A 27342-nucleotide genomic window follows, 5' to 3' on the forward strand; every position below is an offset into this window, starting at 1 on the left:
AGAAGTTCAGGATTTCCTTTGTGTGTGAAACCGACGGCTTCTGTCTTCTCCTTATATGCAGCAGACTCTAATCTGAGGCAGAAGAAATGCTGTGCAATCGGGATTTGGTGAGCAGGGAGGATAATAGAGATTTTCAAGACCTCCATAGAGGAGTTATTTTTAAGTACAGAGAATGCCTATCCCCACGCTGAAAGGGCCTTTAGAAAATGTTACTGGAATTGAAAAGCCGCGGGGGCAATTCCCATCACCTGGGAGAGCAGGGCCGGTCCGCAGGGCGTTGCTGCCACCTGCTGCATGCACACAGGCATGGAGGGGCGGTCGCGCGGGTCTTGCAGCTGTAGGACACCTGGCGCGCTCCATTAATATTCGGTGGGCATCTGCAGTTTTTTCTTCTCTTACAGCCTGGGTGAAGCCCAAAGGGAAGCTAGTGAAATTTGATGACTCCGGGCCACAGAGGTTTCTAGCTATAAAACCCACGAACCAAGCTTTAAGTCACACCCAGAGAGGGCAGATTTGCCCAGCAGCCCCTGAATGGGTGCCTTGGGCAGGCCAACCCCAGTGGAAGGCAAGGATTCCCAGAGACTGTAGCTCTGGAAAATAAGTGATGTTTTCCCTTCTTCTGAACTTGAGGGATTTTTTTTTTTTTTTGAAAAAGTGTTTTAGTTTAAAGCACTAGGCGACAGGAGACCACTAACTGCTTTAAGAGGAGGTATTGTTCTTCTTCTTTTTTTTTTTAAGACTTTATTTATTTGAGAGAGAGCACAAGCTGGGTAAGGAGCAGAGGGAGAAGCAGACTCAAGCGGGATGAGCGGAGAGAGAGCGAGGGAGAAGCAGACTCTCTGCTGAGCAGGGAGCATGACGTGGGGCTTGATCCCAGGACCCTGAGATCATGACCTGAGCCAAAGGCAGATGCTTAACCAACTGAGCCACCCAGGCTCCTCAAGAGGAGGTATTATTCTTAGAGAATTCAATAAGTTTAGATTTTTATGGATTTCATGTAGGTAAATCCTCTTAATAGGACAGGTGGAATGAGGTGACCGAAATCCTTTCCCAGGCTTGTCATGTGTCCCAATGGAATGGGAACACCAACCTGCAGATCCTATGTTTGCCACTCTATTCCATCACTGTGATTTACTAGAATTTCCAGGGGTAAAAGGGGAAGAGATGAAGGCAGTCAGAGCAGCAATGTCTCCTGACTTTCAATCAAAGTCTTCAGACTTCCCAGCCTCCCTGAAAACATCCCTGTCAGCACCACCTGACCCAATACCTCCAGCAATCTGAAACTAAGTGTGGAGGTAGGGTTGGGGGTGGGAATAAAGGTGTGGGGAGCCCTGGGCTAGGAAATAAGTAACTCCATCTTCTGGCCTTTGCAAGAAACATCGTTAGCTTTGTAGTGAGGAATTGGTATGATAGTTGTCATGGCAAGTGTTCACAGTGGGTACAGAGGGTGGCCTGGTGGAGAGGGTAGAGGGTAGTCTGGACATCCAGGATGGAACCCCTGTTTCACCACATGCAAATCTCTGTTCCCCCAGCTAAATTCTGGTCTCCTAAATGGCAAAGGTGATGCCTTATGTCTTAGTGTCGTCCATATTCCTCCCAAGTCCTCGTATAGGGACAGATCAGTGTATACATGATAGGTCAGTATATCATGATGTGCTACATGATGACAATATACATGATAACAACACGGCCAGAGTTATCTCCCCATGACCCCAAGAGAACAACCACCTCAGGAACACAGCTCGGCCTTCCTGTCTGTCTTCAGGCTTGCTGGCTGCTGCCTTTATTGTAGTAGTGAAATTAGGGTCACGGGTATTTCACCAACTGTTCCTATGGTTGCATGTAAACACATACATTTACTCGGTTTTATTCTTTGTCCATCAGCCCTAGGCTGTAGTCCTCAGCCTAATGCTTGTTCTCTTAAAGTTGGAAGGTTATTTTATCTCAAGCTGGAAAACCAGTATGTGGCATCTTACCTGGCAGGGAAGCTTTCATATACTAGGAGTCACTTCCCTCAACCCCAGTCTCAGTCCTCTGCAAATGGAACTAATGGGGCAGATACCACAGGCCTGGCAGCTGGCAGAGGTAGGAGGTTCTCTGCCTTTGGATTCAGATTGTTTCAGCCTTACTCTGGTTTTTGGCTGGGACACCGACAAGTTCTTCTGCTGTCAGAAAAAAAAAAAATCCTTCAGCTGGCAGGGTGGGAGATTTCCCTGCCTGACCTCCAGCCTAGCCCAGACGGGGGCAGGGGAGGAGCCCTCCCTTCTTAACACCTGCAGGAAATGTGGGCTTTCCTGCATTAGGGGTGACAATAAATTTCGGTTTGATAGCTGATGTTACCCTCCTTTACTTTTCAGATTTTATTAAAATTAAATGTGTTAATTCTTTGTTCTTTCACCCGGGAGCCATTCTGGAAAGAAAACATATTTTAAAAGTGAACAGAAAAACTGTAATGAAAGACATGAAGTTCACATTTGTTAAATGACTTTGTGTTCTTGAAAAGAAATGTATAAAAAGCACATTATGAATCGCTCTGCATGATTTCCTTTGTCTGGATTTTAGAAGCAGCATGACTGACACAGAGATCCTGAAGGAGAGAATCTTTGGATCCTGAGAAGTCTTTTAACGAAGGTGATACACAAAATTTCAGAGAACAATTTCAACATTGTTCTGGTGAAGGTTATACTTAGCTCTGAACCACATTACTTTCCTGTCTACGTTTCATTTCCTGGGGTCTTGCCAAATGATAAACAGACCCAGGCGTGCAGTAGGTTTGGGGTTTTCTGCACAAATAGGGTAGCTGGAGTTTGCTTCAAGGCACCAATTGACTTCTGTGATTATGGAGCTGCTGGCGTAAGGCCTTCAGGAGACAATGGAGAAAAAATGGACCTACTGTGCTGTCTATTCCATCATCCAGATTCATTTTGTCAGGGGTAAGGCTTCCAGTTGTCCTGTCTTGTCAAATTCGCTGCTTTAGGGGCAAGTGGGGCCTCTGTTCGTTTAAAATGCATGTGACTACTGCTGACATTGATCACCAAAGGCAGGTCGTTGCTAAGGTTTTCAGTTACGACTTTAAGTGGCAGCTATCGGAGAGACGTTAGAGTCTAGAAATGATTACTAACGAACACTAAAAACGAGAAGGGAATGAGTGGTTTGTGCCACTGCTCTGAGACATTTTCACCCATTTCCTTCCTAAGAGGATCTCTGGAGTAACTGGGAAATTGTGCTTCTGGGAAATGAAATGCTCTCCCCTTGGTCGTCAGAACATCTCAGAACACTAAAAAAATCACAAAGCCATCAGTGCTGCGGGATCCTTGCTCAACTTTTTCTTTCTCTTGAGGATCCTTTTTCTTTTGTATATAACAAGCTTTACTCCTCCAAATATGAATGTCTCTGGGAGTTGAACATATGTTGAATTTTAATGAGGCATGTGTAGGTATGGACCTGGAAGACAAAGTAGGGTCCCTACAACACTGGGAACTGGTGCCTTCAGGGCCTATTTAAACATAGCGGGAGGAAAGATTAGTTCTGCATTCCATAGCATGGGGGAATTAAAGGGAGCCTGAGTGTCTTAAGAATTAACTACGCTTTACAGATAAAGCTATAAAGATTTTAAGGAGAATTTCTAAATCAAAGGAGACTTTGGAATACAATGCTGTGGATAGAATCAGAGGCACATTACTGGGCAAAGGAAAGCTTACAGGGAGCGACATTAAACCGTACTAACCTCTGCCTACCCAAACTTTTGAATCCATAAAAGTGTAATAATTCCCATTTGTCAAGTGCCTTAGAGAGCCTTGTTTCTTCTCCGTTGCTTGTCATCTTTTTATCTTTTTCCTTTGTGAGCTTCAGTGGTACTTGTCATGATAATATCTCATTCCTGGAACGGTGTTCCATTAATGCTAAAATTGGGCCTCCACTATTGAAGGCATGTCAAAGGCTCAATGCTTAACATATTTTAAGTGCCTTGTACCATGTGGTCAGAGAGCTGCTGGGAGAGAATCTTCTTCTTTTATGTCTAGTATTTCAAAGTGTGGATGACAGACGATGCTGACCATAGTTTATCTTTAGGGGAAACTCTACCTGAGGTATTTTCTCCCTTCCTCCCCTCAGGGGCCCTAACTGCGTGGACACGGAGGTCTCTTTGATCTGCATATTGAATGTCAGATTTCTTACTCATCTCAACCAATTCGGGAGGCAGTTTGGATGTTATGAAGGTTATAGAAAGAGCACGGACTCTAGGCAACCAAATGCATGTTGTTTTACTGAGGTGTGACTTTAAGCAAGTCACTTAATCACCCTGTGCCTCAGTTTCCTCTTTGATAGAGTGTTAACAACATCATTCTGTGGTATGTGAGGAGGATTCGATAAAATAGCCTATAAAAAAGCCTCTTGTGAACATAGATTTTTAAAAACAACTCTACACATGTCAGTTATCTTTTCAGTTTCAGGAAATATTATTGGTGTGTTATATGTAGCTGTTGATTCGTAAAACCAAAAAAAAGTCAATTATATTCATTGTAAAAGTAGTTGTCATAATAAGTTTGCTGGTGGGCTTCAATTTCTAGATAGGCTTAATTTTTTTTTTAAGATTTTATGTATTTATTTGACAGCGAGAGAGAGACAGCCAGCGAGAGAGGGAACACAAGCAGGGGAAGTGGGAGAGGAAGAAGCAGGCTTCCAGTGAAGGAGCCTGATGTGGGGCTCGATCCCAGAACGCCGGGATCACGCCCTGAGCCGAAGGCAGACGCTCAATGACTGAGCCACCCAGGCGCCCCCTAGATAGGCTTAATTTTATTCACAGGTAGTCAGAGAACTTAAATTATCCTTTGGACAGACCAACAGACAAAGAGAGGAATGTCCCTCTAGCGTCCTTAAGCAAATGCTTCTCGGGATTTGTACTGAGCTGCTGCTTCTCGGTCTATCTCCTCTATTGTGCATGGGCTCCCTCCTACACATAAGGCAGCCAGAGAGAAAATTCCTCAGCTGCTCCCTCACCTCACCAAAGTGACCAAGGTTTTTAAATAAGAGTCATTCCATATGAATCCTGTAAACTAATGGCTCATGTCCTTCCTTTTCAGGGGTATGGGAGAAAACATCCAATACAGAAAACATCTATGCTTTTCCTGGCTCTGATGTCAACCTGACCTGCCAAACATGGAAGAAAGGCTTCTTGGTGCAGATGCAATGGTCCCAGGTCACTGATAAGTTGGATCTGATTGCCCTTTATCATCCGCAGTATGGCTTGCACTGTGCTAATGCCAGTCCCTGTGAGTCACTGGTGACTTTCATGGAAACTCCCAGAAATGTGTCAACGTGGACTCTGCATTTAAAGAACGTGTCCTCCTCACTCACTGGGAAGTATGAGTATAGCTTTACTCTGTATCCAGAGGGTGTTTGGACTAAAATCTACAACCTACTCATTCAGACAAATGGTAAGCATAACCATAGAGGGTAAGGAGCACATGCTTTCATCTGGCTCTCGCTCATTCGACAGATATGTATTACGAGCCAACCGTGGCTAGACATGGTGCTAAGTACACAGAGGTTGGGCAGAAAGAGGTATTGCCTAAAAGAAAGATAGGAATTAATCAAATAATTCCACAAATAAATGTAAAATTGCAACAGTGGTAAGTGATAAGGATAAATGATAATGGTCTTATGAAAGAGCATAAAATAGAGGCCAGGGAAATTGGCCCTGAGAAAGCAACGCCTGAGTGGAGGTCTGAAGGAGGGGTAGATATTAACACCATTTAGGAGGTGGGAGGTTTGTGAGTGATCCAGGGCGAGGGAGCAGGTTAAATGATGAGGTGGAAGACATGGCAAAGACCAGATCATGTCAGATCTTGTCAGCCACATTTGAAGTTTTGATTTTTATCTAAGAGCCATAGAAAGACATCCAAGTGTTCACAACACAAGGATGGCATGACATTTATAGCCTGGTTGTACTTGTGTCAGAAAAAAATCATGCCAGTTTCAGTGGGAGAATGGAACGAAAGTGGGCAAGAAAGAAAAGGTGGGAACAAGCTAGGAGACAGAGGAGACAGAGTGGTAGTTTGGGTAGACATAGAAAGAGATGACAAATGGAATACCTCAGGCATAAGATAGGTGTGACTTACTGATAGAATGGATATAGGACAATGGTAATATGTGTGAAGGGGAGAGGAAAATTTAAGGTGACATGGGGAGTGCCATTCACCGAAGACAAAGGGAACAGAACAGGTTTGTGGGGGGATATGCAAGTGGCTTTGGATATATTGCATATTTAGTACTGGGCAGAAAAAGGTACCAAGGAAGCCGCTGGACATAGTATTCACACATGCGTGCCTTAGAGGGCTGCATTTGAAGGCAGGAATCCTAGGCTTCAGTTCTAGTTCCTTCCTGGCCAGAAATAAATTTCACCTGGGGCCTGTCATGTACATTCTCTGAGCCCATCTGGAAAATGATGATAATAATGCCTACCCTAAATTAGTTAGTCCTACAGTAAATGATTTCCATTTATTCTAATGGAAAAGAATGAAAATGAAAGCCAACAAATGGAAAATGCACTGGAAATGAAATGTTTTTAACTCAGGGGCAAAGTGACCTGGTAATATAAGAGAAAAACAACAAAAATTAACTCATGAAGGCTGTGCTAAAAGAGGCCCCGAACTACCCAGGACAGGCAATGGGGATGGATTTATTACCTCGTCTCTATTTCTGATCAAGAGGTAAGACCATGGTGTTGGGACAGTCCACCTGGAGACCAGGAGCGCCTCCAGCACGACATTACGATGCCTTATTCCAATTGCTGTTTTCCGGGAAAAAAGAAACACTTGAGTTCAAATCGGGGATGGCGTGGGGTGGGGTTGAATGAAGAGCATTTTATAAGGAGACCTGTGTAGAACGTGCTTCGCTACACATACTTTGGAGTCAGGTAGCCTGGATTTGAGTGTTGGCTCTGTTGTTTACTATATATATATAGATATACTATAAATATATTCTTTGTCAAGTTATTTCAAGTCTCTAAGCTTTTGTTTTCTTATACAACAAATACGGATAATTATAGTACTGTCTTTACAGGTACCATTATTTTGATGATTAAATGGGATAATTTGTGTAAAGCACTTAGCATAGTTCCTGCCAGAGAGTCAGAGTTTGGAAAAGGGTAGTGTTCATTAAGAAGAGTAATAATGATAATGAGTGAACTCTATTTATCAATTCTTATTTAAAATGGGTCCTCCTCCCTTTCTTTTTATATTTGCCTAATTCGGAACCCAAAGGAACATTGAACATACATTAGCACAAGTACACATTGACCTTGGCTTTAGATAAAGATTTTGTACCTTTTGCCTAAATCTATAAACTGTACTATTGCATCTCTGAGGATCTAAAGCCTACCCTATCGAGAATTGGCAACATGGATTGATGTTTCCTGTAGGAAATAAGGGATATGGGATAGCTCCACACGAGGACAGCACTGGAGAAGAGGTGGTATGTTCTCCAGAAAGGAGAGTGGTGTTGCCTTTAAGGAAAGCATATTTCTTAAAATAAAGGGCAACTCAAAGAAGCCAAGTTTGTAGCTACTAAAAACTGCAAATCTCTGGAGAGGCAGAAGCCATGTCTACACGTTCTGTGGTTGGAAATTTCCCAGTCTTCTGATTGTAACTTTGCTGTTGGTCAGCTGGACCAGATGAAAAAAAATGGCCTCAACATTAGACAAATAGTTCTGATATTGTGTACTGAGTACAAAGGGAGCAACATACAAAATATCAAAACAGAAAGGGACAAAACATCCTTCATTACAGAGTGACCCGAAGTGTAAGCCTGGTGGAGAGTGAAGGGGTAGACACTTAACTCAGATGAGACAGTTGTTGTACAAAAGCCCGTCAAATCCCCACCCAAGGACACATCTTTTCCCCTGTTATTCCTTTGATCTTCACTCACTTCTCTCACTTGTGCCATTTCCCTAGTACATCCTTGGGAGATCTTCAGGTTCACAAGCTAGTTGGGTAAGCAAAGCACACACGAAGTGTAACAGTGACGAAGCACGTGAACAAAAGCAAATTGAGATGGTGTGGAAGATCTAAATATGAAAATCTGAAGGACCACAGGCAGCTGGGACCTCTTGTCTCCTTTCTGTTATCTTCTGAGCCATTCTCCTCCCTGTCTGTCCGCAAAACAGTATGTGTCTAAATTCTGTCCCCATGTCCCCAGAGGGCCTGAGAACAGCTTCTGTTCTCTTTTCACAATATCTTGTTCCTTTGTGTGAGCTGGTGCTCTGGGGCTGTGGATGAGGGTAGAAATGATAATGAACAGTTGGGCATCTGCTGCTTTTTCATTCTCACCTGACGGGGTTTCCTCCTGGGTTAGCTTTCAAGTTAGCCCAAGAAAAGCAGTTTTCTGAGTTAAGCCTTTAGTTGTTGTAATTAATCCAAGTTTCCTGGATTTTGTTTTCTTATATAAGTACCTGAGATTGTATGATTTTTGATGTATTTTAAAATTTGAAGTTACTAGTATCTGTTATAAAAGTGCAGCGTGACTTTGATTTCCCAGATCACGACAAAAGCCTTAGAGGGCTGTTAGTGTTGTTACTGGAAGTGTAGAAGGGGAAAAGTAATGGTAATACGAGGAGGAGGCGGAGGGGTAATAGAAGTGGTATAGAATATAGTAAGAGAACTATTATATTACTAGTAATGGAATATAATGTCTTGATAATATAATCTTGATAATTTGACTACCCTGTCTAAGGGCATAATTTGTTCTTCGACTCTTGTCCAGTTTTATTGAGATATAATTGACGTGAGACATTGTATTTGTTTTAGGTGTACAACAGATAATTAGATACTTATATATATTGTGGAATGATTACCACAATAAGTTTAGTTAATATCCATCACCTCACAGAGTTAAATTTTTTTTCTTGTGGTGAGAACTTTTAAGGTTTACTTTCTTAGCAACTTTCAAACATATGATACAGTATCGTTAACTTTAGTCACCCTGCTGTATATCTTATAATTGGAAGTTTGTACCTTTCACCCCATGCCTCTACCTCTGGCAACCACCCCCTGTTCTCTGTATCTATGAGTTCATTTTGTTTTGTTTTTTAAGTTCCACATATAAATGAAATCATACAGTATGTGTCTTTCTTTGTTCATGTAGCATAATTCCCTCAAGGTCCATCCATATTGTCACAAATGGCAGGATTTCCTTCTTTTTTATAAATGAATAATATTTCCTCGTATATTAGAATATTTTCTTTATCCATTCATCCATCGGTGGACACTTGGGTTGTTTCTGTGTCTTAGCTATTGTAAATAGTGCTGCAATGAACATGAGGAGGCATATATCTTTTCAAGATAGTGATTTTATTTCCTTTAGATATATAGCCAGAAATAGAAATGCTGGATCATATGGTAGTTCTAATTTTATTTTTTATTTATTTTTATTTTTTTAATGTTATGTATTTATTTGAGAGAGAGAGAGAAAGAATCTTCAAGCAGACTCCCCGCTGAGTGAGGAGCCCAAAGCCAGGCTCGATCCCACCACCCATGAGATCTTGACCACCCATGAGCCAAAACCAAGGACGGGACTCTTAACTGACTGAGCCACCCAGGCGCCCTGATTGTTCTATTTTTAATTTTCTGTGGAGCCTCCATACTGTTTTCCAGAGTGGCTGCACCAATTTACATTTCCACCAACAGTACACAAGCCCTGCCTCTTCTCCATGTCTTTTCCAATATTTGTTATCTGATCTTTTTGATAATAGCCATTTTATCAGGAGCGAGGTGACATCTTACTGTGGTTTTGATTTGCATTTCTCTGATGATTAGTGATGTTGGGCCCCTTTTCCTTGCCTATTGGATACTTGGATATCTTATTTGGAAAAATACCTAATCAATTACTCTGGCCATTTTTAAATTGGATTGTTTTGTTGTTGTTGAGTTGTATGATTTGTTTATATATTTTGGATATTAACTCCTTATCAGATATGTGATTTATAAATATTTTCTCCCATTCCATAGGTTGCTTTTTCATTTTATTGTTGTTTTCCTTTGCTGGGAAGAAGCTTTTTAGTTTGATGCAGCCTCAGTGCTTATTTTTGCTTTTTTTGCCTTTGCTTTTGGTGCCAAATCAGAAAACCATTGCCAAGGCCAAAAAAATCATTGCACCTATGTTTTCTTCTACAAGTGTTATGGTTTGGAGTTTTATGTTCAAGTTTTTAATCCATTTTGATTTGATCTTTGTGTATGGTGGAAGAGAGGAATCCAGTTCCATTCTTTTGCATGCAGCTATTCAGTTTCCCCAAAATAATTTGTCAAAGAGACTATCCTTTCCCCGTTGCATATTCTTGGCTCTTTTCATAATAATATTGTTATAAATTAATTGATCCTATATATGGGTTTATTTCTGGGCTCTCTGTTTCATTGATCTATGTGTCTATTTTTATAGCACAGTTTGTTCTTGAACTTGAATTCTGGCTCTTCTTAAATTCTTGTATTCAATCTTTATCCAATAAATATTTTTGCATGCTTGTGGATGCTAGGTACCAGAGATACAATACAGACATGACTCTGTCATCAAGAATCATGAAGTCCAATGGGAAGAGACAAAATAACCAAATAAGCAAAAAAAAAGACCAAATTGCAACAGTGAGAAGTGCTCTTGCAGTAAGAAAGTAGTGTTTTGAGAGGATATAATAGGAAAATCAAGAAGGGTTTCCTGGGGAAGTGATACTTGAACAGGAGTTAACCAGATAAATAGGGGGAAGACAGCTTTATAGAAAACAGGATGTGTAAAGACCCTGTGGTGGTAGGAAGACATTGCAACTGTGGGGAGTTTTCAAAAATATTATGGCTTGAGCAGAAGGATTGAAAGGGAAGCCTTTGAAGAAGAGGCTAGAGAGATTGAGTAGTCCAATTAAGTTTTATCTTTATCCTAGGAAGCTGTGGAAATTAATTGGAATTAATTTGTTGCTGATTTTTTTTTAATTTTGCATTTCAGAAAGATCTTTGTGACAAAAGCATAGAGAATGAATTGAGAAATGGTAGAGAGGATAATGTAGATCAGTTAAGACAGGACAGAAATCTAAGTGAGAGATGCTCAGTAACATTGAGTAGAGTGGCAGCGAGGTACCTGGGGAGGAATGTTCAAATCGTGAAAGGAGCCGAGATGCCCTTCAACAGATGACTGGATTAAGAAGATGTGGTCCATATATACAATGGAATATTTCTCAGCCATCAGAAAGAACGATTTCACAACATTTCTAGCAACATGGACGGGACTGGAGGAGATTATGCTAAGTGAAATAAGTCAAGCAGAGAAAGAATTATCATATGGTTTCACTCATTTATGGAACATAAGATATAGGAAGATCGGTAGGAGACGGAAGGGAAGAATGAAGGGAGGGTAAACAGAAGGGCGAATGAACCATGAGGGACTCTGGGAAACAAACTGAGGGCTTCAGAGGGGAGGGGGGTGGGGATTGGGATAGGCCGGCAATGGGTATTAAGGAGGGCACATATTGCATGGTGCACTGGGTGTTATATGCAAATAATGAATCATGGAACATTGCATCAAAAACTGGGGATGTATCATATGGTGACTAATATAACAAAATAAAAATTATTTAAAAAAAAAGAAGTATGCTTAGGAGAGTCACCNAAAAAAAAAAAAAGTATGCTTAGGAGAGTCGCCTTCCGGGATTTGGTGTTGGATTGCACATGTGGAACGAGGAATAAAAAGCAGTATCAAGAATGATGTTTTGTTTTCAAATGTGTGGAACAGAAAAAAACGAGGGAGTTACTCATTGTGTTAGAAAAAACTAGAGGACAATCCAATCATGCAGGGATTGTTTGAATTTTGACTGGATTTGATTTTGTACATGGTTGAGTTAGACAGGAAGTTGACACATTCAGGAGATGTCAAGGAAATAAGTAGATATACAATTCCTGTTCTAGAAGAGAGGTTTAAGCTAAAGATACAAATTGGTGAGCTAGATGACTGTATGCTGAGATTTTGAGAGTGAAAGAGATCGTGTAGGCAGAGAAAATCAAGTGAGAAAAGCAATGTGGCCCTTCACCGGATAGATGGAGAAAGATAAATCTTCAAAGGATGTAAAAGTGAGACTAAAGAGGCAGCAGAAAAATCAGGAGAGAAGTTGGCTCACAAAAAACTAGGATGATAATATTTCGTGAAAGGAGTAGCTATCAATTCTGATGTTTCTGAGAGGACAACATGGTTATTGGATTGTATTTAGGGACAAGGATGTTATTGATCACCTTAACAAGCTGTTTCTTGTTAAGGTGGCACAGAAGAGAGATGGAAGTCAGACTCAGGGGAGCAGAGGAGTGAGTAGGAAGCAAGGAAATGGAGACAACAAATGTCGACACAACTTCTAAGAAGTCTGGCAGAAGTAAGGGGAAGGGTATGAGGGTTTGCATCGGTGTTGTGCAGGTAGTGGGGTGCTTTTAATTAATGCAAGATGCTCGGCTAAGCTTCAAAACCAAGTCAAAGTTGAAAGAGAATAGTTAAATACACCATAGAGAAGGTACAATAAATAAATAAGGTTTCTGAGAATATAGGGGCAATGAGATCTTTAACATTAGTGCTATGGGTATCCTGAAACTGGACAAAAGGATGGTTTTTAAAAATTATACAACAGGAGAGAAGGTGATTGGGTTAAGTGCATATGATGAGGGCGGTGCCCTCTTCTGTTTTCTCTAAAATAGGAAACTCGGGGCCCCTGGGTGGCACAGTCGGTTTTAGCATCCGACGCTTGGTTTCGGCTCAGGGTGTGATCTCGGGGTCCTAAAATGGAGCCCCGCATCCAGGTCCGGCTCAGTGCAGAGTCTGCTTGGGATTCTCTCTCCCTCTGCCCCTTCTGCTTGTTCTCTCTATATATAAAATAAATAAATAAATCTTTAAAAACATAAATAAATAAAATAAAATAGGAACCAAAGTCATCATCAGGTAGAGAGAGGGAGGAGGCTTCAGAAAAAGAGATTGAAATAGCTTCTATGAAGAGAGGGAAAATGAGTTCACAAGGTAAATGTATTTGAATTTTCGGTTAGTGTTGAATGTACATTTGAGTATGGTAAGAAATTGTATTGAAGACAGTTTGCTTTCACCAGTAGTGCTCGGCTGCTTGCGTCTGGGCGTTAAAAAGTAGATAGTTGGAGTTTCACTACTGGATTCCCTGTATAGTAATGGGGGACGGGGGAAAGAGCCAAGGGCTTTGGGATATGAGCAAGAATGTTACTGAAATCATGGACTGTGGAACTTTAGCTAGATAATGAGGGAAACAAAGAAAAGAAAGCTGGTAGATTGGGAGAAAGTAGAGATCAACTCATTTAAAAACTCAATGAGGACAAAGAACAGTTGAGACAATTAGTTGCACAAAACAAACAGCGGGAGTGTTTGTGGGTTTGGAGTGATTTTGTAGGTGGAGCAATTATGTGTGGCACAGAAGGTCCAAACACAGTCGTGAAAGTGGATGGCAGAAATGGAGCGGAGACAGTGGGGATAACAGTGGCAGACTGAGGGGCCAGGTAGTGGATAGGGCAATGGCGCGGTAACTGAAACCACACGGGATCATATCAGGGTTGCAATCTAGATACTGAGACCTTCGAAGCATAATGGATGAAGACTGGGACATCAGAGTGGGAGCTGGCAAACTTGAAGGACCACATAGCAAATATTTTTAGGCTTTGTCCATACAGCCTGTACGGCCTTTGTCAACTGCTCAACTCTGCTGTAGCATGAAAGCACCTACAGACAATATGTAAGCAAAAGGGCCTGGCTGTGTTCTGGTAGAATTTGATTTACAAAACTAGCCTCCAGATTCGACCCACGGGCCATAGTTTAACAGTCCCCAAATTAGAGGATAGTAGCAGGGAATCTGGGGAGAGAGGAATTAGTTTTTCTCAAAGTGTGTTACATATAGCTGGCAATCCTCGAGATGATTTCAGATGATTCATGAAAAGATTTTAAAAACCTCTAATTGTGGAAAATTTCAAACATGTAAAATTATATAGAATAGTATAATGAGCTCCCATGTACTGAACATGCAACTTCAATCATTATTAAGTCACGGACAGTCTTGTTTCATTTAAACCCTTAGCAACTACCACCTCCCAGACTGAACAAAATCCAAGATATCTTATTTACTTTAGAATGATTCTTTAAATGATAAAAATGATGTGTATATATAGCCATGATACCACTACCAGGACTAAAAATAACTAGTGAATTCTTAATACCATGCAATATCCAGTTGGCTTCATAGTTATTATTTTTACATTTTGGTTATTTGAATTGGCTTCACATGAACTCAAAGTATTGTGGTCATTTGAAAACTCTCCTTTATTTTTTTTTAAATTTTATTTATTTATTTGAGAGATAGAGCAAGGGCATAGGGGGAGGGGTAAAGGGAGAGAGAGAAGCAGACTCCCCGCTGAGCAGAAAGCTGGACACCCCAAAACTCTCTTTTAATCTGAAGGTTATTTTCTATTTCTTATTTTTCTTTTCCAAAATATTTATTAAGTAAATTTGAGTCTTTATCTTGTAAAATTACCCACAGCCTGGATTTTGCTCTTACATCCAATGGTATCTCCATGTTCCTCTTCCACTATTTAGATAGGTATAGAGATTTGATCACATTAACTTTTGTTTTTATTTTTTGTGTTTTTTGGCACAAGTACTTCATAGATGATATTCCATGGTTACATCAGAGGCACATAGTGTCTGGTTTTGTGATGTTAAGCATCATCGATAAGTATTGCCTAGATCCACTAATTCATTGTGGGTTGACAAAGAATGATGCTCAAATCCTATCATTCTTTTATTTATTACCTGACGTCTTCTTATAGAGAAATTTCCTCTCATGAACCAATTATTTACTAGATGTACAGTTTGTATAAGAAAAACAAACAGGTGCTTGATTTTTTTCCCTTTATATTCCAGTTTTAAAAATGAGTTCATTCACTAGCACTTTTATAAGGTGACCAAAAAGTATTTTGTATTGAGTGTTACGAATTCATATGAATGTGAACTTATCGATGAATTTCAGTTCATTATGATTATTATCCTTGTTATGCTAAAAATGTCCCATGTATAAAACCTATTAATCCTTTGTTATGTAAGTTGCAAATATTTTCCCAGTTTGTCACCTGTCCTTACTTGCTTGTAGTATTGTTTCCAATGCAGTGTAATATTTTCATGGAAAAGTTCTCCCCATTCTCAGATTATATAGAAATTCACTCATGTTATTTCTAACACTTGCATGGATTTTATTAGCATTTAAATTTGTGATGCAGATTTCAAGTATTAAAAAATGTGCCTAAATTTCTACTTTTGTGTATCTCTAATGCTTTTTTCTATATTTTCTCTGTTCTTCCTTTCTGTAGTTTAGTTTAGAAATTTTCTATTGACCTATACTCCAATTCACAAATCTTATTTTTTGTGATGTCCAATTAAATTTTCAACCCAATCAAATTTGTTTTTAATTTCTGATCTTATATTTTTAAGTTGTTGTTTTTGGTAGATTTTTAATTATTTGATAAAATTGTCCATCTTTTCATTTACTCCCTTCATCTTTTTCTGTATTCTTGAATGTATTAAAAAGAGTTATTTTAATATTCTTGTTGGATAACTTCAATGTCAGGATCATTCTTATGTCTGTTTCTATGTTTATTTTATCTCTCTTTTTCTCTTTTTTTGCAACTTCTTCCAGCATATATTTTCCTTTCATTATTACTGTCAAAAATATATATATAATATACATATTATATATTATTATATATTTATAAAATAAACCCAACAGAACAATGATAAAATTAATGGTTTAAAAAATTTCTGTCCTTAAAGAAATTAAGAGAAAAAAAGAGAACTATATATGTAATCTTTTATATTTACCCATATATTTACCATTTCCTGTGCTCTTCATTCCACCTCATGGAGTGAAATTACTATTTAGTATCATTTCCTCTCAGCCTAAAGAACTTACTTTCAAATTTCATGTAAGACAAGTCTACTTGCAATGAATCCTGTTTTTTTCATTTCTATTTTTGAAGGATAGTTTCACTGAATGCAGCATTCTTAGTGGGCTGCTTTTTCTTTCAGCATTTTAAATATATCTTCTGATCTCCCTTGCTTCTGGTGAGAAGTGGGCCATTAATTGTATTATTGGTCTCTGCATGTGATCGTTTTGTTTTGTTTTGTTTTTCTTGCTGATTTCAACTGCTGCTTCCATAATTCCCTCTTTGTTTTTGGCTTCCAGCAGTTTGACTATAATATGCCTAGGTGGGTTTCTCTTTGTGTTTAACTTTTTTGAGTTTTAAGATTACTGGAGGTGTATATTAGCTTTGTGGAAAGTTTTTAAAAATCAAATATGAAGTTTTGGGCCGTTATTTCTTCAGATGTTTGTACTGTCTCACTCCCTTTCATCTCTCCTGCCATGACTTCTGTTGCATACATGTTAGGGCACTTGATACAGTCCTATACGGCTCTGAAGCTCTGTTTTCCTTCAATCCTCTTTCTCCCTTTTCTTCAGATTAGAGTGTGTGTGTGTGTGTATAGTGGATATATAGTGTATATATACTGTGTGTATATAGTGTGTGTGTATATATATATATAATCTAATATATATTAGATGTATTTATTTCTTTGAGAGAGGGAGAGAGAATGCAGAGGGGAGGGGCAGAGAGAGAGTTCTAAGCAGAATCCATGCTGAGCACAGAGCCCAACGCAGGGCTCAGTCTCAGGACCCTGAGATCACTACCTGAGCTGAAAACAAGTGTCTGACACTTAACTGACTGCACCACCCAGGTGCACCTAGATCATTTACATTAATCAATATTCAAACACACTGATTCTTTCTTCTGCCATCTAAGATTGGCTATTGAGAATCCCTAGTAAATTTTTCATCATTTTTTTGTTACTGACTTTTCAACTCTAGAATAATTATGTGGTTCATTTGATAGTTTTCTATTTCTCCACTAGGATTCCCTATTTATTGAGTCATTTTCATCATATTTTGCTTTAATCTCATAAACATACTTATAAGAGCTGCTTTAATATCTGTTCAGTCCAATGAAGGACCTAATCAGAATCAGTTTCAACTAACTGCTTTTTTCCTGAGTATGGATCACACTTTCCTCTTTTCTTCATGTATCATCTTTTTTTGTTGAAGACTGTACATAAAAATAATAATAATAATGTGACAACTCTAGACCCAGTGGGGTTTTTTTAAAGTTTTTTTTTCCTTGGGTAACTATCCATGCCTAAATTATAAGATCTGTTTCCTCTTTAGTGTGTGACTATTGATTTTTCTCCTCAACTTCTTATTAAAATGACTGTGTGTTTGGTTTCCAAGGGATTGCCCCTGCATTGGCAAAGCCCCTTTGCTGGTCCACCAATGATTTTGACAAAAGTTGTGCTCAAATTCCTCAAGCCTGTTAGGCTTCCACCCTCTACATAGAGATGTGTGTGTGTGTGGGTGTGTGTATGTGTGTGTGTGTGTGTGTGTGTGTGTGTTGGGTTGGAGTGGTGGTTAGACAGGGGGCATCAGTTGGTTAAGCATCTGCCTTCCACTCAGGTCATGATCCTGGGGTCCTGGGATGGAGCCTCAGTCCCCTTGTTCAGCAGGGCGCCTGCTTCTCCCTCTCCCTCTGCCTGCCGCTTCCCCTGCTTGTGCTCTCTCTCTCTCTCTCTCACTGTCTCTCTCTCTGTATCAAATAAATAAATAAAATCTTCAAAAAAACCAAACCAAAACAAACAACAACAAAAAACAAAGTTGCAGACAGTAACACAGTCTCCCTTGGTTTTTGCTTTTCAGTAAGCTCTCTGAGGTCTCCGCAATCACCTGTGTATTTTCCCAGTCAGCCTGGATTGGGTAGACAAATTACCTCAGCTATTTCATGACTCTCTAATTTCCAGAATCTCCGTGTTAAACATCTGTCTGGTCTGCTACTCACCCCAAATGGGATTTGCAAACCCACACTAACCAAGCTTCAGTTTTTCTCTGTTTCCTACCAAGTTTGTGCCTGTTAGCTAACAAAGTGAAGGATCTTCACACAGACATAAGTAAGTCTGCCTCTTCTGGAAGAAAAGCTGCTGGTTTTTGCAGCCCGCTCCAAGATGGTAAAGCTACCTTTCTCACTGACAATGCTGGGGAAAGGGAATGGAAGGATCCCTAGGCAAGAAGAGTAAAGGCTCCTGCTGTTCTTACTGAGGTTCTAGCATTTTTCCAAGAAGAGAGGCTTCTCAATTACATGTTTGCCTTTGTCTTTAAAGGATGGTTTTTATACATTTGCTCAACTTTATGCATGGCTTTTTTTCACTGACCTTTTCATGGCCCCATAGCCGCAGCACCTCAACCCTCCCCGTGCCCCATTTGTGATCCTTACGTATTCTCTTTATTTTAAAATATGGATTCATTACTACTCTCTTCCTTATAGCAATGATTTATTTTTAGTGCTAAAGGTGAACATGGATTCAGCACTCACCCCAGCCTTTATGTAAATGCCTCTCCAGGCTGACGTGTATTCTATTGGAGAATCCTCAGGAAGTGCTCATGGGAGTAATGCTCCCTGACTTCTTCCACATGGCTCTAACAGGTTTTATGTAGTCTGCATATCAAAAGGCTAATTTTGTGAATATAAAATCCTTAGCTCACATTTTCTTTCCTTGAGTACATTAAATATGTTGCTACATTATTTTCTGGCATAAAGAGTTGCTGTCAAAAAGCTAATAATAATCCTATTTTCTTTCCTGTAACTGACTTTTAAAAAATACTATTATAATAATTTGCTGAATGTCTATTCTGAGCCTATTTTCCTTCTTATTCGGTTTAATCTTTCAATATGTATTTTCTAATCATTTTTTTACTTTAAGAACTTGTACCCGAATTATAATTTTTAGTATTTTTTTCTGTCCACTGCTTATTTCCTTCAGTGCCCTCTATTACATATACATGCTTTTAATCTTCTTTGCTTGTCACTTTCTTTGAAAGTGATACTTTTTTCCTTTTATTTTAAAATTTATTGTTTATTAATTTATTTTAACATTTCCCTTTATTTAATTTTAAAATTTCTTTTAGTGCATTAACTTTTGGGTCAATATGTTCTTGTTTTTCTTCTAGTTTGCTCTTAATTTCTACAATGAGTTGTTATTTCCAACCCTTTCCTGAATTCTCTCACCTGTCTCTGCTGAGCTCCCTTCTTTCCAGTTGACTCATTTACCAGTCTTGCTAAAATTTTTTGCAGCTCATATCATTTTTCTTATTTCTTTTACCTCATTTTGAGTTATTAGGCTACAGTTTTTATTTGTTGAGAAATTATCTTTTTCTAATATGCTGCCACTGTTGAGGGGATGTTCTCTTTTCTCTTTTTTCTTATAGTATCTTTATGTGTGATTCTACCCCCTTCCTTTTCTATTGTTCACACTTCAGGTAAATGCATGTTGATTTTTGCCATGGGAGGGTGGGCTAGACTAGCTTTTGTAAAGTTTCCAGTGTCTCTAGAGCCCTCTCTTCTGTTATTTTCAAGGTAAATAATATGCCATTGTACTTTCTGAGATATACTTCCTTTCCTCCTATCCCTCACTTTTATCTAAATTGCTTGTTTGCTTTCTGCTATGGGACCTGTCCTGTTTAATTTGGATTCTCCTCCCAGGGGTGTCTTCTCAGTGTGGGATCTGTCTGAAAAGCACCCTCTGTTCCAGCACTGCCAAGCCTCTTCTTGTTCCCCTTGAAGGCACTGGTCATCTGGGGCCTGCAGACTCCTTTCTCCATTTCTGCTGCTCTTCTCAGATGAGTCTGCATGTCTTTCCAGTGATTACCTGTTTCTTGGGGGTAGGGGGGGAGTTCTCTAGTTCTCCGGGGAATAAGAAGCCCAGTCGATTTTCCTCTGTTCTGCTCTGTTGCTGATACCACAGTCGTCCAGTGATTTGTCCCCATCTATTAATGGAGATATTTTATTAATTAGTGTTCCTACACATATTGCCTATGTGTTTTTAGGTTTGGTACTCTAGTTATTTTGTTTGTTTTTATAGGGAGTTTCAGGAATATTTAAAAAGTTAGGTCGGTTGCATTCCCAACTTCCCAGAATCTGGATCAACTTTACAAAAATCTAATACTTGTATATTTGGGTACTGTACATTAAAATATAATTAACATATCAAGTGGATTTCATGTACTTCTCAAATATTAGTGCCTAGATCATTCTTGTTTAAAATAAACTTTTGTAAGTAAAATAATTATTAAAAAAATTACAATAATATCAAGAATAAAATTAAATAGTAGTAATGATGGTAAGCAGTCCTGGCAAGCAATTTTGGTCATAGTATATAAATAAAATCCATTTGGAAGTACTGTTATAGCTAAATTGTCTTAACCATAAAGGGCAGGGCTTTTTTTTTTTTTTTAAATTACAGGGCTGGAATAACATTTGAAAGCAGTACTGAGAAGCAAGGAAGGCACTGATCCCACTCCTAATTTTGAGGAAATAAGGGCACCAAGAAGATAAAAAGACACTATTTGAGAATGATGCAGGGAAGATGTGCCCTAATGGGGAGGATTGGTTTCAATTAAGGAAGGGAGGAGGAACAAATTATCAGTAAAGGGGATAGCTTCTATTGCTGAGAGATTGGAATATAACAAAGTCCTACTGGCTAGATATAACATTCCAACTGAGAAATACTTCACTTAAAAAAATATGCTGTTGATAATAATGAGAAGACTCATACCCATTAAATTCACAGAATATATTTTAAGTAGCTGAATGGTCAAAAGAAAGCTGTTAGTATAAGGATGATCCTTGCTATATAGGTTATGGTAGTTTATATAAACTAAAAACCCAAACTGAAAGAACGCATGATTCAGTAATTGGAAATGACAAAACAAATGATGATGTGTATATATGACAGCATGACATAGAGTCTCTGAAAATTTCAACCATGCAAAACTTTTAAAGTAAAAATACATTTGTTGGTTAAAAGGATTGCAAAGTATGAGAAAATGTATGCATATACACAAGATTTGTATAGACATGGAAAAAAGAAAATCAGATTTTCAGGATATTAGGATGATAGAGTTCATTTATAAATTATTCTTTGATGTTATTATAGTTTAGTCACAAATGTGTGTGTGTGTGTCTATGACTTTCCGAAAGAGAGACTATGAAACTGATATTTATGTCATATTACTTTTAAAATGAAAATTAAATAAATAAATAAATAAACAAATGAAAATGAAAATAATCCATTAACAATGCCTTCTTCAGAGTTTCCTTATATATTTTTCTATATCATTCCCTCTTTGGAGGAATATTTATAAGCTCTAAAAAGACAACTGGTAAGGGCAGTAAGGCAGTAAAAAGATCAGTGAATGTCAGAGTTCGGCAGGAGGGGGGGAAGGGAGGAATAGGTGGAGTACAGGATTTTTAGGTCAGTGACACTATTCTGTGTGATACTACAATGGTGACTACATGTCATTATACATCCTTCAGAACCCATAGAATGTACAGCACTAAGAGTGAACTCTAATGTAAATAAGCTATGGCCTTGGGATGATAATGATGTGTCAGTGTAGTTTTATCGATTGTAACAAATGTACCACTGTCATTAGGGATATTAATAGTGGGGGAGGTTGTGCGTGCATAGGAGACAAGGGATATATGGGAACTCTCTGTATTTTCCATTCAGTTTTGCTATGAACCTAAAACATCTCTAAAAAACTTTAAACCTATTAGACTTTTTAATAAGACAATTAGAGGCTAGGTTATAAGGTTTTATATTCTAACTGATCAGAAAAATATGATCTGACACCTAAAGCACCATTTTGGAGTTAAAGCAGAGGAACATACCAAATTGTTCTTTGTGAGTTTCCCTGTAATTTTTCAGTGATAAGCAACTCTGTCTGATTCTCAGTAGTTCCATTTTGCCATTTATACAGTGAGGACTGTAGTGGGGTTTTGCCTTGTTGTAGTTGTGCCCGGAGGGTAGATGAATCTCTACACTAAACCTGTTCCTATTTCTCTCCCAAAAAGCACTTTATAAACCAATCACATATTCATGCCTCTTCCGTCTGTATTTTGTTATAGTTACACAGGATGAATGGAGAAGCAGCCATATAATAGAAGTACAGATAAATCAGACTCTGGAAATACCATGCTTTCAAAATATCTCCTCAGAAATTTCGTCTGAGTTCACCTTTGCATGGTTGGTGGTAAGTGTTGCCCTTTTCAGTGAATAACTACAATGATCTTTAAATACTAATGAAATAAAAATGAATAACAAGTAGTAAAAGGGAAGGAAGCACACAGGTGGAAGGTTGGGAGGACTGGCGGCGGAGGCAAGGGTGGGCGCTAAGATTCCTTCCAACTCAGCAAGCCTCCGGTCTATGAATACAGTAATTTAAAATGAGTTCCTAAAGGTTAGTTGCTATTTCAAACTATATACCAAACCCTGATTACAGAGAAAAGAGTGTGATGGTGCCCTGGAGAGGAGCCACATGCAGCAGAAACCCCTACGCACAAATAATTGTTTGATAAACAACATATGCAGAGGGAGAAACCCCTTTTCCTAGAACGCTTGCTACTGCCTCCTGGGGAATACGCAACAGTCTTTAGATGGGGAAACATGAACTCTAATGCTTCTAAGATAGAGGCAGAAGACACGTAGGAGAGATGCAGGACTGTATGCGAAGCAGCCACTCGGCAGCCAGCTCAGTTTTCTTATTGCCACAGGTTGTGGCAGGCCCATGGTTGCCGTGGTTTCTGACTGAAAGAAAGAAAGAAAGAAAGAAAGAAAGAAAGAAAGAAAGAAGAAAAAGAAGCCAAAAATCTAGATTTTTTATGAGCAACTTGCCAAGGCAATCCAACCAAAATCCAGCTAGCTTTCATCTAAATCTATAGTAAACCTCTAATATTGTTCAAGTGGTTGGACACAAGACTGACACAGAGATAACCACAGTTTTGAGAATCACATAGTGGGGCGTTGATTTAGATGATCGAGAGCATGACTATGATCATTTTTAGATTGCCATCAAAATGAAAACACGAGATTTAAAAATTCTCGCAGAACTCCTAGATCTCCATGGATATAGTGGCTGATACAGTTTGCAAAATACTGTATCCACATAAATGATAACTCATATTACGAGTTACCTAAATTTTTGTGGATCGGCTTGGAAACTAGACCCTTCATGTACAAAGATTTGTCTGAGGATGTGCCAAACCCAAAATAATAGACCTGCAAGGAGACCTCAGAATACAACTTACTGATGAGTTTTCACTGTCTAGATATTTTTTTGAGATAGTAGGATGAAAAGAAAAAGATGTTCTAAAATAACTTTCTCAGACTGTTCTAAAATCTACAGTGTCTCTTTGTCATCTGTCAAAAAACATTCTTTTTTCCCTTTATGGGGTTTGGTTTCCAGAAGGTAAGTATTCCTATCATTATGGCTATCATTAGTATAAGTCAGTTGCTTTTAACCAACATGATGCAGAGTGGTTCTCAGAAAAAAGTTGAAAAGAAGAGATGATCTCAAGAGGGCAGGAACTGGCCATACAAAGCATTACAGCAATGGAAGTACACATCTACAACTTGCTTGCGTTATTCATATTTCCCGCCAATGGGCAAACGTTTCCGCTCTAATTACCACAATGTCACTATCAAGGGGAATCATCAAGTTTGATAATAAATAACACAGTCTAATAAAGCTTGACTGTAGAGATTTATACTGGCTAGTAAGTTGATCTACAGTGTTCTTATCTTATATAAAGTCTGGGTTATCTGTTTTTCCAAGCAAGTGTCAATACTTCAGCCAGCCTGTGTCCCCTGAGCTTCTCTGGGGAAAAAGCTGCACCACTCATTTAAAAAATCCTAGCATCTCGTTTAGTACCCAGAACATAGGCAGTCAATAAAGCCTCAGTAAATAACTGAGTGGATCTGTTTCTCTTTGTCCCTCTCCCCCACAGTCCTGTTCATCGGCCTCATATTAAACTGATGGTCACTAAATTCATGCTGGCTGTTCGACTGGTTAATGAGCATCTCATTAGGTATAAACGACTAGATAACTGATAAGGCATCTTCTATGTAGCGGTTGTCTTCAAAGAAAGGAAGAAAACTATGCAGACGTTATCTGTGGATCCTGCCAGGGCATGTAGGATAAATGAGGGACGGAGAGAGTGCCCCTAAGGTCACACAGTGAGGCAATCCTAAACTTCGAGAACCTCCAGCCATGCTGTCACTTTGAAGAATGCACCATGATACAGACGACTTGTGGAATCTTATTGAAAGAAACCTCTCTTCAAAGGGAACATTGTATTGGCAAATGCGCTGAGTAAATTCCTACTGCACATTCCTCCTCTTAAATGTCAAAATCTATTCGCTCCTCCGATTTACATCTGTGCTCCACGCTGATGGCAGCTGTGGGACTCGGCAGGTCTGAGAGGAAGTCAGCTACTTTGCTCCTAATTGGGAGTCAACCGAGTCCTGACTGTTACAGGCCTGCAGTCCAAATACCCCCAGTCAATATTTTCCTTCTTTCATCTCTTGTTAAACTGGCAATAAGAATAATAATAAGCCAGTTGTTCTTAAAAACAGGGTGCAGTGTGGCTTTTAGAAAAAGGTTCAAGAGTGGAGGTGGTGAAGATTAGCTGATGAGGGTAGGAGCCTGCTGGACCAAGCTCAGCAACTCCAGGAAGCTGCAAAGTGCCCCCCCCCACTTCAAGTGCCCTGCTAAGCCCTAGAAACAAATGTTATAAACTAAAATTATTTTAATCTAGGTCACTGAAAAACGAAAGTCATGTCCTCTTGTATGTGGGATTTTATAAAATCTAATTAATTTTGTTACGACCCTCATGGAAAAGGTCATCACTGGGATCCTCAGTTATCATAAAAAAGTATTTACCTTGTATACCAGACCCCATGCAAAGGCTGTGTTAAATATGTTTGTGGGGTGGTTTCTTGGCATTTGGGGAAGTTACGTTCCAGGATGGCAACTACACTGAAGTAGAAAGACATCGGATGCAAATAGCGTATCCAACGTTGATCTAGAATGAGAGGTAATTAAATAAACACAAAGGATTAATCCTTCAGTGGACACTGAGGCTTTATGTACATGATGGGATGATGAATAAGAAGTCATAGGATGTTTGTGTTTAGATGGTGTGCAATAGGTAGATAAAGGGCAAGTAATAGTTTTTCCAATTTATGTCCTGAGGCACAAGGATAGAATCATCTGCGAAATTCTGCAGGCTTATTCTGGGAGCTTCTAAATACAGTCTAATATTCTGTTTTCATTCCAAGGTATCACCCTGATTTCCTACAGCATAAATTTCAATCCAGTCCAACAAACATATATGAATCTGTTTTGAGTGTTAGGTCCTGCAGGGATACGAAACTATATCGAATGTATTTCCTGCCATGAAATACAGCTTTAATAAAAACATAAAAAACGGCAGCCAAGAGGGAAAATAGTTTGATTCTGCGTAAATGGACCTGGAAAAGCTTCCTAGGTTATGTTTGAGCTGGATAATTAAAGAACAGTTGGCCAGCAAACATCAGACATGTACCACACCAACACCCCAGGACCGTGAGTACAAGCTGGTACTGGAGGTGGAGAGAGGTATCGAGGAAATGTTTGTTTCCAAAGTTGGTGCGTAAAGAGAAATGCATGATTTTTCTCCTTAAAATCATGAGAAGAAGGAGAAGACTATATCAGATTGAAACAGTTCAGTATTTGTGATAAAGGCACATAACTAAAACCTAGATGCTTATATTTCTTTACACTTCTGTCAATAAATATATCTTTTCCATATACTCTTCTTCAATATTTGTGATGTTTTATATTTAACAAAAAGCGAACTGGCATTATAAACAATGTTTGTTTCCCATGCCTGTGGGAAGCCTCGCTATTCAGAAAACAAAACTCGCCTTTCACCTGATGGCAGCTGACCCTAATTGTCTTCACTGTAATCAGAAATAACGTGGTAGCCAACTCACAAAGGACTAACAACCAATTGTGATGACTGGAAAAATATTGTTCTGGTGCTCTACAAAGGAGACGTGGGGAGCTTTGCAAGCAGCCCGCCTTGACAGCTCCGACTGGATGGAAAATAAATGGAAGAAATGTGAAGATAGGAAGCAGTTTGGAGATAAAGAAGTAGCAGTTGATACAATTAACAGAATTTATTGAATGTGCTCTATACACTCAACACCTGCCATGGGCTGTGGTCAACACAGTCAGTCTGACGTGGTGCTCAGGCCAGCCTAGAGATGAGATGACATCACCAAATCAAATGGTACCAAGGTCTCTTTTCTGTATTGGAAATTCTGATTCTAGTACAGAAACAGGAAAGCCTTCACAAGTTATTTTAAGGTTTGTCATTCAGGTCATTAAAGGACATACAGGAAGAGCTTTTCATGATTCGATATGACCCAACCCTAGTATCATGCTAATAATTTTATCCAACTCCTGCCCACAATTTAATTATACAGTTCTCTTCTATGGGTCCTGATTTTTTGTTTTTCTTGTGAATTTATTCTTATCAAATAGACTATAAGCAGAAAAGGCAAGGACTGTTTGTTCTACTACTGTTATGAGGCTGAATATAGCAAAATCATTAACAGCATGACTTTTGGAAGGAAATTGTTTTCAAATTCTGGCTCTTCCATTTATTAACTGTGTGACCTGGGAGCTAGGATTAGGGTGAGGTAGGCAAGGCCCTCTCCTTAGGTACGAAATGTAAGGAACTGTCCCCAAAATCAATGATTAAGATACATATTTTAATGAACTATATTTTTAAAACCAAAATTTGGGGAAAATTCATGATGAACAAAATATCAGAATTTTAAATAAAGGTAGGCTGTTGTTTTTGTCTGTTTTGAGACCCAGGTATGCTATTCAAAGAGAAGTATTTTCCAAGTAGCTTGTGGTTTCTGGCACTTCATGGTATCATATCCCCCATAGGCACAACTTTACACAGTCATAAAAAAATTTTAATTGTAGTTTTTTTTGTTACTTTTTTCCATTTGGTCACAATATGGGAGAATATTTTAAGAAGTGTATATAGGGGCACACATTTTTCCTTTTGTCTCAGAATTCAGTACGACGTTAGATATATTGCCTAAACTAAGTTTTAGTTCCCTCATGTGATTATAGTATTGACCTGATGGTGGTATTGTAAAATATAAATAAGGTAATACAAACTAAATAACTTAACATAGTACCCGTACTCCATACATATTAAAAGTTCATCTTTAAAGGATCCATCTTGCGAGTCTCCATAATTCTCCAATTTAGCCTTGCAGACCATGAATTCTCGTGAAATACAGACTGATCGTCAGGGAGGGCAGCGA

At 38.9% G+C, this 27342-nt stretch overlaps 1 protein-coding gene across 3 annotated transcripts in view; it reads left to right on the forward strand.

The window, feature by feature from the left end:
- The first annotated feature begins 2744 nt into the window (after positions 1-2744).
- The window catches only part of CD96 (CD96 molecule), a 99708-nt gene continuing 75110 nt past the window's right edge, over positions 2745-27342 (forward strand). For all 3 annotated transcript variants that reach the window (XM_011222500.3, XM_019797620.2, XM_011222502.3), the window contains exons 1-3: positions 2745-2933; positions 5082-5435; positions 22080-22204. In XM_011222500.3, the coding sequence (XP_011220802.2) occupies positions 2873-2933; positions 5082-5435; positions 22080-22204 (540 nt within the window). In that variant the 5' untranslated portion in view covers positions 2745-2872. The remainder of the gene's footprint in view (positions 2934-5081; positions 5436-22079; positions 22205-27342) is intronic.

This window comes from Ailuropoda melanoleuca, chromosome 1 (assembly GCF_002007445.2).
Source record: "Ailuropoda melanoleuca isolate Jingjing chromosome 1, ASM200744v2, whole genome shotgun sequence".
NCBI classification, from domain to species: domain Eukaryota; kingdom Metazoa; phylum Chordata; class Mammalia; order Carnivora; family Ursidae; genus Ailuropoda; species Ailuropoda melanoleuca.